At 53.4% G+C, this 18,421-nt stretch overlaps 1 protein-coding gene and 1 non-coding gene across 2 annotated transcripts; one reads left to right on the forward strand and one right to left on the reverse strand.

Annotated features, from left to right (window-relative positions):
- The first annotated feature begins 1,596 nt into the window (after nucleotides 1-1,596).
- RCN3 (reticulocalbin 3) lies at nucleotides 1,597-18,142 on the forward strand. The gene is made up of 7 exons (XM_002829559.3): nucleotides 1,597-1,722; nucleotides 2,141-2,388; nucleotides 7,404-7,606; nucleotides 11,526-11,698; nucleotides 13,615-13,675; nucleotides 17,040-17,239; nucleotides 17,614-18,142. The coding sequence occupies exons 2-7, from the start codon at nucleotides 2,147-2,149 to the stop codon at nucleotides 17,719-17,721; spliced, it is 987 nt and encodes a 328-aa protein (XP_002829605.1). The 5' UTR covers nucleotides 1,597-1,722; nucleotides 2,141-2,146; the 3' UTR covers nucleotides 17,722-18,142.
- TRNAK-UUU (transfer RNA lysine (anticodon UUU)) lies at nucleotides 7,886-7,958 on the reverse strand. The gene has a single exon. It is a non-coding gene; the product is annotated as a tRNA-Lys (tRNA).
- Nucleotides 18,143-18,421: the final 279 nt, after the last annotated feature.

Below are 18,421 nucleotides of genomic sequence, written 5' to 3' on the forward strand. Positions count from 1 at the left end.
TCAGGCAGGGGAGGTAAGGGAATGAGTCGGGGGACTGAATGGCGGCTAGGCCTCAGATCTCTCCTACAGGTAACATGCTGCCACGGGGGAACCTGCCAGTTTTATACATCAGGTCATGTATTTTCTTTTCCTTTTTTTTTTTTTTTTTTTTTCTTTTTTTTAGACGGAGTCTTGCTCTGTTGCTCAGGCTGGAGTGCTGTGGTGCAATCTCGGCTCACTGTAAGCTCCGCCTCCTGGGTTCACGCCATTCTCCTGCCTCAGCCTCCCGAGTAGCTGGGACTACAGGCGCCTGCCACCAAGCCTGGCAAATTTTCTGTATTTTTAGTAGACACGAGGTTTTACCATGTTAGCCAGGATGGTCTCGATCTCCTGACCTCATGATCCACCCGCCTCTGCCTCCCAAAGGGATGAGATTACAGGTGTGAGCCACCACGCCCGGCTTAAGGTCACGTATTTTTATTTTTTTATTTTTTTATTATTATTTTTTTAAGACAGAGTTTTGCTCTTGTTGCCCAGACTGGAGTGCAATTGCACGATCTCAGTTCACTGCAACCTCTGCCTCCCAGGTTCAAGCAATTCTGCCTCCCAAGTAGCTGGGATTACAGGCATGCGCCACCACACCCGGCTAATTTTTTGTATTTAGTAGAGACGGGGTTTCACCATGTTGGTCAGCCTGGTCTGGAACTCCTGACCTCAGGTGTTCCACCTGCCTCAGCCTCCCAAAGTGCTGGGATTGCAGACATTGAGCTAGTGTGCTCAACCTGAGGTCATGTATTTTTGATTCATAACTTTTACAAATATTTACTGGATGACTGCCATGCCAGGCATTTTGAGGAATACTTGGCTACTGTCTGACCACCTGAATCCTTGGAGCCGAAGAGCAGCGAGGAGCACTGTTCATTCCTGGAGGAAATGGGATATTTCCTCCGGCCCCTTGATTCTGCTCTTCCTTTTTTTTTCTTTTCTTTCTTTCTTTTTTTTTTTTTTTGAGACGGAGTTTCGCTCTTGTTGCCCAGGCTGGAATGCAATGGTGCGATCTCGGCTCACCACAACCTCCGTTCAAGCGATTCTCCTGCCTCAGCCTCCCAAAGTAGCTGGGATTACACACATGCGCCACCACACCCGGCTAATTTTGTATGTTTAGTAGAGACGGGGTTTCTCCATGTTGGTCAGGCTGGTCTCGAACTCCCGACCTCAGGTGATCCGCCCGCCTTGGCCTCCCAAAGTTCTGGAATTACAGGCGTGAGCCACCGCGCCCGGCCTTCTTTTCTTTTATTTCGTTTTTTTTGTTTGTTTTTGTTTGTTTGTTTGTTTTGGTATAGAAGTGTTGGAACGTACACCTCTTTCTTAAACCATCCTGACAAAGGCAAAGGAAAAAATACATTTCCCGTGAGGCGTTGGGACTAGAATAGCTGGAGGTGGACGGCAGAGTGCCGCGACGACTGCCAGGAGTTGTAGTTCTCCCCGGCCGCGTCACTGCGGCGTCGCCCACCCGCCTTCCCCGGGCAGGCCACCGTTTTCTTTGTGGACGTGGCGAGGAGTGCCCGCGGCCCCCCATGCACTCATTGGCCCCGCCCCGTGAGACGCTCGTGCGAGCTCATTGGGCGGGAGGCGGGGCTATGCGCTGCCAGAGGCGGGGCCTGACTGGAGAGCTGCCGAATTGGGCACATTTGCGGGAACTCAGAGCCCAGCGTGGAGAGCGGAGCGAAGCTGGATAACAGGGTAAAAGGAGTGGGTGGGGGGCCTCTGTCCAGGGACGGCGGCTTGGGGCGGCTCGGGTCGAGGATCAGGGTCCGGACTGGGAGCAATGACGGGGAGCCTGCCTGACCTCTCGCTGGCCACAACTATGCCCTGCACTTTGAGTGGGATGTGCGCCACGTCTCTCTCTGAAATTCCCCCTGGCAGGTCTGGGACCCCCCTGAGACTCCATCAGAAGATTCGGTCCTCACCATAGGTGGCTTTACCTCTAAGCATCCCGCCCTCTTTTCCCTCATCGCCCGCCCTTTTTGAGCCCAAAAGTTTGCAGCCAACTTCCATCTCCCTGTCCTGTCCTAAGTAACCCCTCCACCCCGCCATTCTCCTGTCCCTTGTCTGTCCCCATCCCTGTGACCCCTGAACCCTGGCCTTTGCCACTCCCCAGGGACCGATGATGTGGCGAGCATCGCTTCTGCTGCTTCTGTTGCTACTGAGGCACAGGGCCCAGGGGAAGCCATCCCCAGACGCAGGCCCTCATGGCCAGGGGAGGGTGCACCAGGCGGCCCCCCTGAGCGACGCCCCCCATGATGACGCCCACGGGAACTTCCAGTACGACCATGAGGCTTTCCTGGGACGGGAAGTGGCTAAGGAATTCGACCAACTCACCCCAGAGGAAAGCCAGGCCCGTCTGGGGTAAGAGAGACATTCGGCTGGGGCGTGTTCGGAGGTGGGGCTTGGGAGAGAGACGCGGGGTTATTGACAGGGGTCAGAGAAATGGCCTGGACTGAACTTCAGTTCTTTGTGAGAAATGAAATTCTACCTTCTCTCTTTGGGAAAAACAAATTAAGTTAAAATTGAGGCCTAAAGAGGACCTTTGAGGCCGCGCGTGGTGGCTCACGCCTGTAATCCCAGCACTTTGGGAGGCCAAGGCAGGTGGATCACTTGAGGTCAGGAGTTGGAGAACAGCCTGGCCAACATGGTGAAATCCCGTCTCTACTAAAAATACAAAATTAGGCAGGCGTGGTGGTGGGCACCTGTAATCCCAACTACTTGGGAGGCTGAGCCAGAAGAATCCCTTGAACCAGGAGGCAGAGGTTGCAGTGAGCCGAGATTGTGCCACTGCACTCCAGCCTGGGTGACAGAGCGAGATTCCATGTCAAAAACAAAACAAAACAAAACTTTTCACAGGAGTTCTTTTTTTTTTTTTTTTTTTTTTTTTTTTTTTGAGACAGAGTGAGACTCTGTTTCCCTGGCTGGAGTGCAGTGGCGTGATCTCAGCTCATGCAACCTCTACCTCCCAGGTTCAAGCAATTCTCCTGCCTCAGCCTCCCGAGTAGCTGGGACTATAGGTGCACGCCCCCACGCCCGGCTAATTTTTTTTTTTTTTTTTGTATTTTAGTAGAGACGGGGTTTCACTGTGTTGCCCAGGCTGGCCTCGAACTCCTGAGCTCAGGCAATCCGCCCGCCTCGGCCTCCCAAAGTGCTGGGATTACATGCGTGAGCCACAGCACCCAGTCCAGACCCGGGTAATTTTTTTTTTTTTTTTGAGACGGAGTTTTGCTCTTGTTGCCCAGGCTGGAGTGCAGTGGCGCAATCTCGGCTCACCGCAACCTCTGCCTTCCGGGTTCAAGCAATTCTCCTGCCTCAGCCTCCCGAGTAGCTGGGACTATGGGTGCACACCCCCACGCCCAGCTAATTTTTTTTTTTTGTATTTTAGTAGAGACGGGGTTTCACTGTGTTGCCCAGGCTGGCCTTGAACTCCTGAGCTCAGGCAATCCGCCCGCCTCGGCCTCCCAAATTGCTAGGATTACATGCGTGCACCCAGCCCAGGCCCGGGTAATTTTTTTTTTTTTTTCTTTTTTTTGAGACGGAGTTTTGCTCTTGTTGTCCAGGATGGAGTGCAGTGGCACAATCTCAGCTCACCGCAACCTCCGCCTCCCGGGTTCAAGTGATTCTCCTGCCTCAGCCTCCTGAGTAGCTGGGATTACAGGCATGTACCACCATGCCCGGCTAATTTTGTATTTTTAGTAGAGACGGGGTTTCTCCATGTTGGTTAGGCTGGTCTCGAACTCCTGACCTCAGGTGATCTGCCAGCCTCGGCCTCCCAAAGTGCTGGGATTACAGGCGTGAGCCACTGCGCCCAGCCAATTTTTGTATTTTTAGTAGAGACAGGGTTTCACCATGTTGGTCAGGCTGGTATCAACCTCCTGACCTCAGGTGATCTGCCAGCCTCGGCCTCCCAAAGTGCTGGGATTATAGGCATGAGCCACCGCGCCCTGCTGGAGCTGCAATTTTAAACAGGGAACTTGGACAAGGCCTCCGTGAGAAGGTGGTATGTGGTATTTGAGCCATGTGGGTATCTGAGTGAATAGCATTCCAGGCAGACAGAACAGTTAAGTGCAAAGGCCCTGAGGCAGGAGTGGGCTTGGAGTGTCTGAGCAACAGTTCTGAGGCCCGTGTGGCTGGAACTCAGTGAGAAAGGGGAGAGAGTGGGAGGTGAGGGCAGAGAAGGAGCAAAGGGGTTCAGCATGGTGGTTCATGTCTGTAATCCCAGCACTTTGGGAGGCCGAGGCTGGGGGATCACTTGAGCCCAGGAGTTCAAGACCAGCCTGGGCAACATAGTGATACCCCGCCTCTACAAAACAAATACAAAAATTAGCCCAGCATGGTGGCGTGCGCCTGTAGTCCCAGATACTAGGGAGGCTGAGGAGGGAGGATCACTTGGGCCTGGGAGGTCAAGGCCGCAGTGAGCCAAAATCATGCCACTGCACTCCAGCCTGAGCAACAGAGCAAGACCTTGTCTCAAAAAGAGAGAGGGCCAGGTGCAGTGGCTCATGCCTGCAATCCCAGCACTTTGGGAGTCCAAGGCAGGCGGATCGCCTGAGACCATGCAAAGGGGGTCAGATCATGCAATGCAAAGCCTTTTAAGCCGCGATGAAGATTTAGGCTTTTCTCCAGTTGAGAGCAGAGCTGAGGGAGGACATGAGCTGACTTAGGTTTTGAGAGAATCCTGCCGGCTGCGAGGTGGGGAACAGACTGTAGGGAGCAAGAAGCAGGGAGCCCAGTGAGGAAGCGACTGCAATAGTCCAGGTGGAAGACAAGACAAGATGGTGGCCAGATCAGGGTGGAGACAGTGGCGGTGGTCCCCAGGACTGCTGGCTGGGAGATTGTGCTTGGATGGGCATGTATGAAGGAGAAATGGAGGAAGAAGGGCAGTGACAGGTTAGCATATTTAGCTTAGCACTAATGGCAATGCCAGGCATTGTCCTAAGTGCTTTATTATTGTTGTTGTCATTATTATTATTATTATTATTATTATTATTATTATTATTATTATTTTGAGACACAGTCTCGCTCTGTCGCCCAGGCTGGAGTGCAGTGGCGTGATCTCGGCTCACTGCAAGCTCCACCTCCCGGGTTCATGCCATTCTCCTGCCTCAGCCTCCCGAGTAGCTGGGACTACAGGCACCCGCCACCACGCCTGGCTAATTTTTTTGTATTTTTAGTAGAGACGGGATTTCACCATGTTAGCCAGGATGGTCTACATCTGCTGACCTCGTGATCCGCCCGCCTCGGCCTCCCAAAGTGCTGGGATTACAGGCGTGAGCCACGGCGCCTGGCCTTTTTTTTTTTTTTTTGAGATGGAGTCTCACTCTGTCACCTAGGCTGGAGTGCAGTGGTGCGATCTTGGCTCACTGTAAGCTGTGCCTCCCAGGTTCACGCTATTCTCCTGCCTCAGCCTCCTGAGTAGCTGGGACTACGGGTGCCTGCCACCACGCCCGGCTAATTTTTTGTATTTTTAGTAGAGACGGGGTTTCACCATGTTAGCCAGGATGGTCTCGATCTCCTGACCTTGTGATCCGCCCTCCTTGGCCTCCAAAGTGATTTTTTGTTTGTTTGTTTGTTTGTTTTTGAGACAAGGTCTTACTCTGTTGCCCAGGCTGGAGTGCAGTGTCATGATCTCGGCTCACTGCAACCTACGCCTCCTGGGTTCAAGCAATTCTCCTGCCTCAGCCTTCCGAGTAGTGGATATTACAGGCATCCACCACTGTGCCTGGCTAATTTTTGTATTTTTAGGAGAGACGGTTTCACCATGTTGGCCAGGCTGGTCTGGAACTCCTGACCTCAGGTGATCTGCCCACCTCGGCCTCCCAAAGTGCTGGGATTACAGGCGTGAGCCACCGTGCCTGGTCTATTATTGTTATTATTATTTGAGACGGAGTCTCGCTCCGTTGCCCAGGCTGGAGTGCAGTGGTACTATCTTGGCTCCCTGCAACCTCCACCTCCCGGATTCAACCAATTCTCCCGCGTCAGCCTCCAGAGTAGCTGGGATTTCAGGTGCGCGCCACCATGCCTGGCTAATTTTTGTATTTTTAGTAGAGACGAGGTTTCACCATGTGGGCCAGGCTGGTCTGGAACGTCTGATCTCAGGTGATCCGCCTGTCTTGGCTTCCCAAAGTGCTCGGATTACAGGCGTGAGCCACCGCGCCTGTCCTGTCCTAAGTGCTTTACATGGCCTAACTCATTTATTCCCCACAACCGCCCTTTTGGGGTAGGTACGGTTTTTTTTCCTCCATTTTACAGAGGGGTAACTGAGACACAGAGAGGTTAAGTCACTTGCCCACAGTCACACAGCCAGTAAGAGGAAGTAGCTGGATTTGGACCTAAAATGTCTGGCTGTGGAGCCCAAGCGCTTAACAACAGCAGGAACCTCAGAGAAGGGTGTGATTCCGGGGACAGAGTCGGGCCCTAGACAGACTGGAGCAGAGACCGCCTGGTGCGGGAGGTGGGGCGGTGACTCAGGCAGGCCTAGAGAGGGCTCTGCTGTCTCGGATTTTCGACCTTGGGGAGGGGGCTGCGGGGGCCTAGGGACGGTGACAGGGAGGAGGGCTCCATGTAGTCTCTGTTCATTAGAGATTGGGAGAGGACCGGCCTGGCAGGGCGTCACCAAGGGAGAGGAGAGGGGCCCGAGAGCTGACAGGCGTGGCCCGAGAGAAGGGGCGAGATGGAACCTAAAGTGGCTTGACATGCGACGGCGAGGGGCACAGGAGCCCGGAGGAGCATGGGGAGGGGCAGAGGGAGACTAAGCCCCCAGGGTTGCGGGTAATGATCCTCAGGCAGTGCCTGATTCAGCCGGGAGCAGGCAGGGGAAAGCCACGGGGCTCAGCACAGGGCAGGGCTGGAGGGAGAGGAGCCTGAAATTGACACGCGCAGCCTGGTAAGGCGGCGGGGCATGGGGCGGGTCGGGGCCTGAGACAGCGGGGGATCGGGGGTGTGGCCGTGGCTGTCTGGGTTCAGAGTCAATATTGCAACAGGGCCCCCTTGGCAAGGGGCACAGTGCGACGCCGCGCTCCCCTTCACCGCCCCAGCTTGGCCCAGCGAGAGGTGCAGCACGTGCAGGCCGAGGGCGGGGCCGGCGCGGAGAGGGTGGCCCTGCATCGTTGTAGGTCCCTCCCCTGCAGTGCTCCCGGCAGGCCCGCTTGTTCTCGAGAAGGGCGTGACTCGACCGGGGGGTGGATCCTAGGCTGAGGGTTAGGGTCCTCCGGTGGGCTTGGTCCCGAAATTGACACGCGCCCCTCCCCAGTTAGCCCGTGGACTGATAAGTATTTTCAGCCCCGGATCCCGTGTCTCAGGGGGCGTGGCCCCGTGCGAGGGGCGGGGCCTGGGGGCGGGACCAGAGACTGACGTGTGCCTGCCCCGGCTTGCAGGCGGATCGTGGACCGCATGGACCGCGCGGGGGACGGCGACGGCTGGGTGTCGCTGGCCGAGCTTCGCGCGTGGATCGCGCACACGCAGCAGCGGCACATACGGGACTCGGTGAGCGCGGCCTGGGACACGTACGACATGGACCGCGACGGGCGTGTGGGTTGGGAGGAGCTGCGCAACGCCACCTATGGCCACTACGCGCCCGGTACGCGGCGAGCCCCCGACCCTGCTCCCCATACACCGTGACCCTGACCTTCTGGACCGCCTCATTCTGAGAACCCTGAACCCATTCACCCAGAGTCCCTGGCCCCTAACCAGGCTCTACCCACTTTTAGGAGCCCATCGCTGTGAGATCTTCAGTTTCTCACCTCTGGCTTCTCTTTTTTGTTTTTCGTTGCTTATTTTTCTGGTATTTAGCTGCACGCTAAAAACGATCTTTTTTTCAAACATGAAGTCACAATTAGGTGCTAAAAGCCACTGAACGCACCCAAACAGGGACTTGAACCCTGGGCCCTCAAATTAAAAGTCCAATGCTCTACCAACTAAGCTACCCAGGTTCCCTTCAGGGTTTTCATTCTGGGACCCACCACCTCCATGACAATATGACTAGGGTACTTGAGATCCCTGGCCAAGGACACCTACTTTCCATGCCTTGTCATCCTGACCCCTAACTTCCGTGACCTCTCATCCTGAGAACCCCAAAGCCAGTTACTCAGCCCCTGACTCTCAGATCCCTCCTTTCTGTCCCAAGTCCCAGCCTCAGTGCCCCACCCCCCGCCACACACACAGCCCTCATTCTCTCCTCCCTCTCCTCTCTGTCCCTGGCCCCAGCCTCCCTGTCCAGCCTGTCCTCCGCAGGGCTCCGGGGGCGGGGGTCTTCACGCCCAGCACTGACTCTGCCCCTCCCTCCCCCTCCTGGGCCCCCAGGAGACAGTCCCACTCCTCAGCCAGGACGTTTCCACCTGTAGCTTTGTTTTTCTGCATTTTCTGCACCAAATGGATTTTCTGTGGTTTTCCTGAACTCACCACACTCTTCAAACCTCTACCTTCTGCCCATATTGTTCCCTCCAGTTACAATGCCCTTCCCCTCCTCTCAGTCAAGCCATCTCAGTCCCTGTAAGCTACTCCATCACAGCCTCAGTCTGGGGCCAAAAGGGCCACTGTCAACTCAAAGTCCGCCATTCCTGTCTCCACACCCTTGGATCAGTTATTTCTTCTCTCTGATAATCAATTTTTGCATTCAGAAAGTAGAATACATGGAAAAACCCACTGTACATGCTTTTTTGTGATGATTAAATGCAATATTATACATAAAGAGCTTAGCATATAATCTCTCACAAGTTAGCTAATTTATTGTGTGGATATAATATGTTATATAGCCTGGGTGCCATGGCTCACGCCTGTAATCCCAGCACTTTGGGAGGCCGAGGCGGGCGGATCACGTGAGATCAGGAGTTAGAGACCAGCCTGGCCAACATGGCAAAACCCCGTCTTTACCAAAAAAAAATACTTAGCTGGGCATGATGGTGTGCACCTGTGATCACAGCTACTCTGAAGGGTGAGGCAAGAGAATCACTTGAACCCAGGATGAAGGGGTGGGTCGCCCCTTCACACCTGTGGGTGTTTCTCGTTAGGTGGAACGAGAGACTTGGAAAAGAAAAAGACACAGAGACAAAGTATAGAGAAAGAAATAAGGGGACCCAGGGTACCAGCGTTCAGCATATGGAGGATCCCCCTGGCTTCTGAGTTCCCTTAGTATTTATTGATTATTTGTCGGTGTTTCTCAGAGAGGGGGATGTATCATGGTCACAAGACAATAGTGGGGAGAGGGTCAGCAGACAAACACGTGAACAAAGGTCTTTGCATCATAGACAAGGTAAAGAATCAAGTGCTGTGCTTTAGATATGCATACACATAAACATCTCAATGCTTTGCTAAGCAGTATTGCTGCCCGCATGTCTCACCTCCAGCCCTAAGGCGGTTTTTCCCTATCTCAGTAGATGGAACGGGTTTTATACAGAGACATTCCATTGCCCAGGGACGGGCAGGAGACAGATGCTTTCCTCTTGTCTCAACTGCAAGAGGCATGCCTTCCTCTTATACTAATCCTCCTCAGCACAGACCCTTTACGGGTGTCGGGCTGGGGGACGGTCAGGTCTTTCCCTTCCCACGAGGCCATATTTCAGACTATCACATGGGGAGAAACCTTGGACAATACCTGGCTTTCCTAGGCAGAGGTCCCTGCAGCCTTCTGCAGTTTTTGTGTCCTGGGTACTTGAGATTAGGGAGTGGTGATGACTCTTAAGGAGCATGCTGCCTTCAAGCATTTGTTTAACAAAGCACATCTTGCACAACCCTTAATCCATTTAACACTGAGTTTGACACAGCACATGTTTCAGAGAGCACGGGGTTGGGGATAAGGTCACAGATTAACAGCATCTCGAGGCAGAAGAATTTTTCTTAGTACAGAACAAAATGGAGTCTCTTATGTCTACTTCTTTCTACACAGACATAGTAACAATCTGATCTCTCTTGCTTTTCCCCACACCAGGAGGCGGAAGTTGCAGTGAGCCGAAATCACACCACTGCACTCCAGCCTGGGCGACAGAGGGAGACTGTCTCAAAAAAATAAAAAAATTAAAAAAATATATATGTATACATATATATGACTGGGCACGGTGGCTCATGCCTGTAATCCCAGCACTTTGGGAGGCCGAGGAGGGCAGAACATGAGGTCAGGAGATCGAGACCATCCTGGCTAACACGGTGAAACCCCGTCTCTACTAAAAAATACAAAAAATTAGCCGGGCGTGGTGGCAGACGCCTGTAGTCCTAGCTACTAGGGAGGCTGAGGCAGGAGAATGGCGTGAACCCGGGAGGTGGAGGTTGCAGTGAGCCGAGATCGCGCCACTGCACTCCAGCCTGGGCGACAGAGTGAGACTCTGTCTCAAAAAAAAAAAAAAAAAAAAAAATATATATATATATACACACACACACACACACAAATATGTTATATAACATATTATATACATATATAAATATATATACAAATTATATATAAAGTATCGATATAAGCTTTTTTTTTTTTTTTTTTGAGGGAGTTTTGCTTTTGTTGCCCAGTCTGGAGTGCAGTGGCACAATCTCGGCTCACTGCAACCTCCACCTCCCGGGTTCAAGCGATTCTTCTGCCTCAGCCTCCCAAGTAGCTGGGATTACAGGCATGTGCCACCACACCTGGCTAATTTTGTATTTTTAGTTGAGATGGGGTTTCTCCATGTTGGTCAGGCTGGTCTCGAACTCCCGACCTCAGGTGATCTGCCCACCTCGGCCTCCCAAAGTGCTATGATTACAGGTTTGAGCCACCGCACCCAGCCTACTTTTTTTTTTTTTTTTTTGAGATAGAGTGGAGTTTCACTCTTGTTGGTCAGGCTGCAGTGCAATGGCAAGGTCTCGGCTTGCTACAACCTCATCCTCCTGGGTTCAAGCAATTCTCCTGCCTCAGCCTCACGAGTAGCTAGGACTACAGGTGCCCACCACCATGCCAGGCTAATTTTTGTATTTTTAGTAGAGAAGGAGTTTCACCATGTTGACCAGGCTGGTCTCGAACTCCTGACCTCAGGCGATCCACCCACCTTGGCCTCCCAAAGTGCTGGGATTACAGGCGTGAGCCACTGTGCCAGCCTTCTAAAATTTTTTTTCTTTTTCTTTTATTTTTTTTGAGACATAGCCTCCCTCTGTTGCCCAGGCTGGAAAGCAGTGGTGCAATCTCGGCTCACGGCAACCTCCGCCTCCCAGGTTCAATCGACTCTCGTGCCTCAGACTCCCGAGTAGCTGGGATTACAGGCGTGCCCCACCATGCCCGGCTAAGTATTTTTTTGGTAGAGATGGGGTTTCACCATGTTGGCCAGGCTGGTCTCGAACTCCTGACCTCAAGTGATCCACCAGCTTCAGCCTCCTAAAGTGCTGGGATTACAGGCGTGAGCCACCGCGTCCAGCCTACTGATATATACTTATTAACTCCACAGAAATCTTTGTACCCTAGTAGGATTTACTTTGTCTTTATTTTAACCTGCTTGGCGTTTCCTCCATTAAAGCTCATCTCACTGAGACCGGTCCTTCCCCAGGTGAAGAATTTCATGACGTGGAGGACGCAGAGACCTACAAAAAGATGATGGCTCGGGACGAGCGGCGTTTCCGGGTGGCCGACCAGGATGGGGACTCGATGGCCACTCGAGAGGAGCTGACGGCCTTCCTGCACCCCGAGGAGTTCCCTCACATGCGGGACATCGTGATTGCTGTGAGTGGTGGCCGGGGAACCCTGCCCCCCACACCCTTCCGGGGACCCAGGTTTCCGGTTCAGGTCCTGCTTCCCAGCACCGACCTGGGGGCAGGCAGTCACCTGGCTCTCCAGCATCTTGCTGGGGAAGCCAGGCTGCAAACACAGGTCAGGGGACGGTGACCTTTCCCACCTCCACTCTCAGATCCCTGGGGTCTGATCTCTCCTCATCTGGCCTCCCCCTCCTTGTGCTCACATTTGGGGTCCAGGCCCCCAGCCTTCCCTCAGACAGCCACTGTGCCCCACCTTATACAATTTCTTTTCTTTCTTTTGTTTTTTTGAGACATAGTCTCCCTCGGTTGCCCAGGCTGGAAAGCAGTGGTGCGATCTCAGCTCACTGCAACCTCCGCCTCCCGGGTTCAAGCAATTCTCCTGCCTCAGTGTCCCGAGTAGCTGGGATTACAGGCGCGTACCACCACGCCTGGCTAATTTTTAGTAGAGACAGGGTTTCTTCATGTTGGTTAGGCTGGTCTCAAACTCTCGACCTCAGGTGATCCACCCGCCTCAGCCTCCCAAAGTGCTAGGATTACAGGCATGAGCCACCGTGCCCGGCCAATTTTGTATTTTTTTCTAGTAGAGATGGGATTTCAACATGTTGGCCAGGCTGGTCTTGAACTCCTGACCTCAGGTGATCTGCCCACCTTGGCCTCCCAAAGTGCTGGGATTACAGGCGTGAGCCACCGTGCCTGGCCCCAAAATGTGCTTTGTTCTATAGAAAAAGGCTTTTTTTTCTTTCCTTCCTCTTTTTTTTATTTTTTATTTTTTGAGACAGGGCCTCACTCTGTTACCCAGACTGGAGGGCAGTGGCTTGATCTCAGCTCACTGCCACCTCAAACTCTTGGGCTCAAGTGATCCTCCCACCTCCGCCTTCTGAGAAGCTGAGACCACCAGGCACAAGCCACCATGTCTGGCTAATTTTTTTTTTTTTTCAGACGGAGTCTTGCTCTGTCACCCAGGCTGGAGTGCAGTGGCGCGATCTCGGCTCACTGCAAGCTCCGCCTCCCGGGTTCACGCCATTCTCCTGCCTCAGCCTCCCGAGTAGCTGGGACTACAGGCGCATGCCGCCATGCCCGGCTAATTTTTTTATTTTATTTTATTATTATTATTTTTAATAGAGACGGGGTTTCACCATGTTAGCCAGGGTGGTCTCAATCTTCTGACCTCGTGATCCGCCCGCCTCGGCCATCCAAAGTGCTGGGATTACAGGTGTGAGCCACCACGCCCGGCCATGCCTGGCTAATTTTTAAATTTTGTATAGAGACAGGGTCTCACCATGTTGCCCAGGCTAGTCTCGAAATCCTGGGCTCAATCAATCCTCCCGCCTCAGCCTCCCAAAGTGCTGGGATTACAGGTTTGAGCCACCACGCCCAGCCCACAGTCTTATAGTGAATGAGTTTGGATATAAATTGGGGAGCAAAAGTCATTTTGCTCAAGGGCACAAAAACAAGGAGCGGAGGTGTCAAGTGTGTCAGAGGAACCCCCGAAGTGCACCATGTTCACACATAAGGCAGAGGTAGGTTCTAGGCTCTGCTAAAATAAAGGAGCTTCTCCCCTTCGAGGGTGTTTGCTGGGGCTTGAGCAAGTTATCAGGGACCTAGGACAGCTCCCCTTGTGAGCAACAAACCTGTGCATTGCTGGACACTGGGGCCTCCGGGCTCTCGCCCCGTAAATGCAGGTAGTGCCTGTATAATGATAACATCCCAGAAAGCCCGCAAATTTCCCACATGCCACCTGTTGAGACTGCTCTACTGCCTGCCCCCCACATAGCTCCCGGAGCTAAATTTCCAAGAGAACCTCTCACTCTTACCCCAGGGGTCCAGCCTCCCCCAGGAGCCAGCGGCATCGGCCCCCAGCCTCAATTCCCCTCTCTCCCCCAGGAAACCCTGGAGGACCTGGACAGAAACAAAGATGGCTATGTCCAGGTGGAGGAGTACATCGGTGAGTGGGCCCCAATTTCTTCTTGGGATGCCTGTCCTCTCTCAGGCATGGGCAGGGTTGGTGGGGGCAGCTGGAGGTACATCACCCATCATCAGAGAGCAGCGGCCCTCAGACATGGGGGCAGGGGCACTCACTGCTTGAGTTCATTCAGCCACCCAACATTTATTGAGCACCTACTGTATACCAGACACAAAAAGCATCTATTGAGCACCTGCTGTGTGTCACGCCCAGGAAACACTTACTGAGCACCTACTGCATATGGGTGGTTGCGCCTACAGCAGACAGTAACACAGACAAAGTCCCTTCTTGGGGGTCTGGAGTTTCTACAAAATCAAGGCTCAGGGGCTATGTTTAGTTGAGGGGGTCAGGAAGCTGGTCTTGAACCTGCCTCTGCACAGCAAACACTGTTTCCTGTTACATGGGATGTTGGGGGGACCCTCACAATAGCCCCTGAGTTCTGAATTCTCCCTGGGCCCCTGCCACTGTCCCTGCCCCAGCGGGCAAAAAATTTAGTCAAAGAGAACGCCAACAAGGAATTTTTTTTTTTTTTTTTTTTTGAGACAGAGTTTTGTTCTGTTGCTCAGGCTGGAGTGCGGTGGTGTGATATCGGCGCTCTGCAACCTCCACCTCCCAGCTCAAGAGATTCTTCTGCCTCAGCCTCCTGAGTAGCTGGGATTACTGGTGCCTGCCACCACACCTGGCTAATTTTTGTATTTTTAGTGGAGATGGGATTTCACCATGTTGGCCAGGCTAGTCTGGAACTCCCGACCTCAGGTGATCTGCTCATCTTGGCCTCCCAAAGTGGTGGGATTACAGGCTTGAGCAACCAAGCCCGGCCAGGAATTTTTTTTTAAGTTTGAAAACATTGTTTATTCTTTTATTTTTTTCTGACCATATCCTACATGAGAAAACATTTTTCTTTCTTTCCTTCTCTCACTTTCTCTCTTTCTTTCTGTCACTCCCTTTCTTTCTTTCTGTCTGTGTGTGTCTCTCTCTCTCTTTATTAAATAGAGATGGGTTCTCACTATATTGTCCAGGCTGGTCTAGAACTCCTGGGCTCAAGCAATCTTCCCACCTTGGCCTCCCAAAGAGCTGGGATTACAGGCATGAATCACCACACCTGGCTGAGAGAACATTTTTATATTTTTTTCTTAAGAGATGGGGTTGGGCCGGGCGCAGTGGCTCACACCTGTAATCCCAGCACTTTGGGAGGCTGAGATGGATGGATCATGAGGTCAGGAGTTCGAGACCAGCCTGGCCAAGATGGTGTACTAAAAATACAAAAATTAGCCAGGCCTGGTGGCAGGAGCCTGTAATCCCAGTTACTCTGGAGACTGAGGCAAGAGAATCTCTGGAACCTGGGAGGCAAAGGTTGCAGTGAGCCGCAATCGCGCCATTGCACTTCAGCCTGGGCAACAAGAGCGAAACTGCGTCTTAAAAAAAATAAAAAGAGAGATGGGGTCTTGCCCTGTCGCCCAGGCTGGAGTGCAGTGGGGTGATCTTGGCTCACTGCAGCCTTGACCTCCTGGGCTCAAGGGATCCTCCCACCTCAGCCTCCCAAGTAGCTGAGACTCCAGGCACAGTGTGGCCTCTGGAGATATTTCTGGTTGTCACTTCTAGAGGGGAGAGGATGCTACTGACGTCTCCTGGATGGAGCCCAGGGATGCTCCTGAGCATTCTCCCGTGCACAGGACAGGCCCTGACAACAAGGAGGTCACAGCCCCCAGATGCCAGCAGCTGTCCCCATCTCTCTTTTTTTTTTGAAACAGAGTCTCGCTATTGTCGCCCAGGCTAGAGTGCAGTGGCGTGATCTCGGCTCACTGCAACCTCCGCCTCCCAGGTTCAAGCAATTCTCTTGTTTTAACCTCCTGAGCAGGTGGGATTACGGGCGTGCACCGCTACGCCTAGCTAATTTTGTATTTTTAGTAGAGATGGGGTTTCACCATGTTGGTCAGGCTGGTCTTGAACTCTTGACCTCAGGTTATCCACCCACCTCGGCCTCCCAAAGTGCTGGGATTACAGGCGTGAACCACCGCACCCAGCCTATCTTCTCAATTACTTCATCCTGTTAAGACTTCATCTTCCATTCCTCAGCTCTACGAGGCAGACACTGTCACTATCCTCCATTATACAGATGACACCTGAGGCCCAGGGGGGTTGAAGGGATCTGCTGAAGACAATGGGAAGAGGCAGGGCTGGGATTTGAACCTTGGTGTTTGGGCTCTGGCACCTATTTCTTAACTCCTCCCCAACCAGTAACATATCAAAATGTATAAAATTGGGGTGGGCGCCATGGCTCACACCTGTATTCCCAGCACTTTAGGAGGCCAAGGTGGGTGGATCACTTGAGGTCAGGAGTTCAAGACCAGCCGGGCCAACATGATGAAACCCTGTCTCTACTAAAACTACAAAAACTAACTGGGCATGGTGGCGGGTGCCTGTAATCCCAGCTACTCGGGAGGCTGAGGCAGGAGAATCACTTGAACCTGGGAGGTGGAGGCTGCAGTGAGCCGAGATTGTGTCACTGCACTCCAGCCTCTAATCCCAGCACTTTGGGAGGCTGAGGCAGGTGGATCACGAGGTCAGGAGTTCAAGACCAGCCTGGCCAACATGGTGAAACCCCGTCTCTACTGAAAATACAAAAATTAGCTGGGCGTGGTGGCACATGCCTGTAATCCCAGCTACTCGGGAGGCTGAGGCAGGAGAATCGCTTGAACCTGGGAGGCAGAGTTTGCAGTGAGCTGAGATCGCGCCACTGCACTCCAGCCCGGGCAACAAGAGTGAAACTCCATCTTAAAAAAAAAAAGGGGGATGAGGTCTTGCCCTGTTGCCCAGGCTGGAGTGCAGTGGGGTGATCACAGCGAGACTCTATCTCAAAAAAAAAAAAATTTGTAGAAACAGGGTCTTGCTATGTTGTCCAGGCTGGTCTTGAATCTTGGCCTCAAATGACCCTCTTGCCTGGGTCTCCCAAAGTGTTGGATTACAGTCATCACTGCACCTGGCATATCTGTCACCTGCTAACTGGCCAGAAACATCCTCGCATGTTCCTCCTGCATAGACATTGCTTACTATGTGCCAGGCACTGCCTGGCCCAATGCACACACTACTTCACATGTGTGTCAATGAAGTCAATCAATCATGCAGTCAACCAATCAAATGAATTTCACCTGTAACACAAATGATTGCTTATAAGTCAGGTTTTGTTGCTAATTCCATTGAAACAGAAGAGGACGCTGAGGCGAGAGGGACGGTAGTGAGTTGCTCAAGGACATGGTTCAGGAAGTATCAGAGCCAGGATCAGCCCCCAGCTCCACTAGGCCCCCAGAGCTGCCCCTGACCTTGTCCCCTCTGTCCCGACCCCCAGCGGATCTGTACTCAGCTGAGCCCGGGGAGGAGGAGCCGGCGTGGGTGCAGACGGAGAGGCAGCAGTTCCGGGACTTCCGGGATCTGAACAAGGACGGGCACCTGGACGGGAGTGAGGTGGGCCACTGGGTGCTGCCCCCTGCCCAGGACCAGCCCCTGGTGGAAGCCAACCACCTGCTGCATGAGAGCGACACGGACAAGGTGCAGTGACGGGGCCTCGGCAGGAGCGAGGAGCGGGTGGGCGTTGCAGGCCAGATTCCAGAAACGAGCAAGACCTGGGCCTGGAGCTCAGAGTCCCTTCTAGGTGGGATAAAAAAAGAGGGACAGAGAAAAAGGAAAAGAGCGGGCAGAGACCCAGAGAGAGAGGAGTCAGAGACCGAGAGAGAGAGGGGGACAGAGACCCAGAGACCCAAAGAGAGAAGGACAGGGACCAAGACAGGGGGACAGATTCAGAGAGAAAGGGACAGAGGCCCAGAAAACAAGGGTCCCAGAGACTTCGGGACACACTTGGATGCAGGGAGGGCTTTCGAAAGCAGGGCCATGTTGTCCCCTCTGAACCCTGACCCTCCCTCCAGGACGGGCGGCTGAGCAAAGCGGAAATCCTGGGTAATTGGAACATGTTTGTGGGCAGTCAGGCCACCAACTACGGCGAGGACCTGACCCGGCACCACGATGAGCTGTGAGCCCCGCGCACCTGCCACAGCCTCAGAGGCCCGCGAAATGACTGGAGGAGGGGCCGCCGTGGTCTGGCCCCCTCCCTGTCCAGGCCCCGCAGGAGGCAGATGCAGTCCCAGGCATCCTCCTGCTCTTGGGCTCTCCGGGACCCCCTGGGTCAGCTTCTGTTCCTGTCATACCCCCAACCCCAGGGAGGGGCTGTCATAGTCCCAGAAGATAAGCAACCCCTATTTCTGACTGAGTCTCCCAGCCCAGACCCAGGGACCCTGGCCCCAAGCTCAGCATCTAAGAACCGCCACCAACCCCTCCAGCTCCAAATCTGAGCCTCCACCACACAGACTGAAACTCCCCTGGCCCCAGCCCTCTCCTGCCTGGCCCAGCCTGGGACACCTCCTCTCTGCCAGGAGGCAATAAAAGCCAGCGCCGGGACCTTGTGTGTCTGTGTCTGTCTGTTGTCTGCCTGTCTCTATGAAGGGTAAAGGGGCCCTGGAGACAGTCTGGGGGCTGTGACTGGGAGTTGGGGGCTGAGGCATGCAATAGGGGACCAGGCATTTGAAGGAGGGGTGCTGGGTGTTGGAGGGATTGGAGGGCGTTCCTGGGTATAAAACAAACAAACAAAAAAAATTGGGCCAGGCCCAGTGGCTCACGCCTGTAAGCCCAGCAATTTGGGAGACCGAGGTGGGCAGATCACGAGGTCAGGAGTTCTAG

This window comes from Pongo abelii, chromosome 20 (assembly GCF_028885655.2).
Source record: "Pongo abelii isolate AG06213 chromosome 20, NHGRI_mPonAbe1-v2.0_pri, whole genome shotgun sequence".
Classification (NCBI taxonomy): domain Eukaryota; kingdom Metazoa; phylum Chordata; class Mammalia; order Primates; family Hominidae; genus Pongo; species Pongo abelii.

Excerpts from the sequence above, each read along its gene's own strand:
- RCN3 (XM_002829559.3), top strand. The coding sequence starts at position 2,147 with ATGATGTGGCGAGCATCGCTTCTGCTGCTTCTGTTGCTACTGAGGCAC. Across the intron at positions 7,607-11,525 it reads CTATGGCCACTACGCGCCCG|GTGAAGAATTTCATGACGTG; the intron begins GTACGCGGCGAG and ends GTCCTTCCCCAG. Across the intron at positions 13,676-17,039 it reads CCAGGTGGAGGAGTACATCG|CGGATCTGTACTCAGCTGAG; the intron begins GTGAGTGGGCCC and ends CCCGACCCCCAG.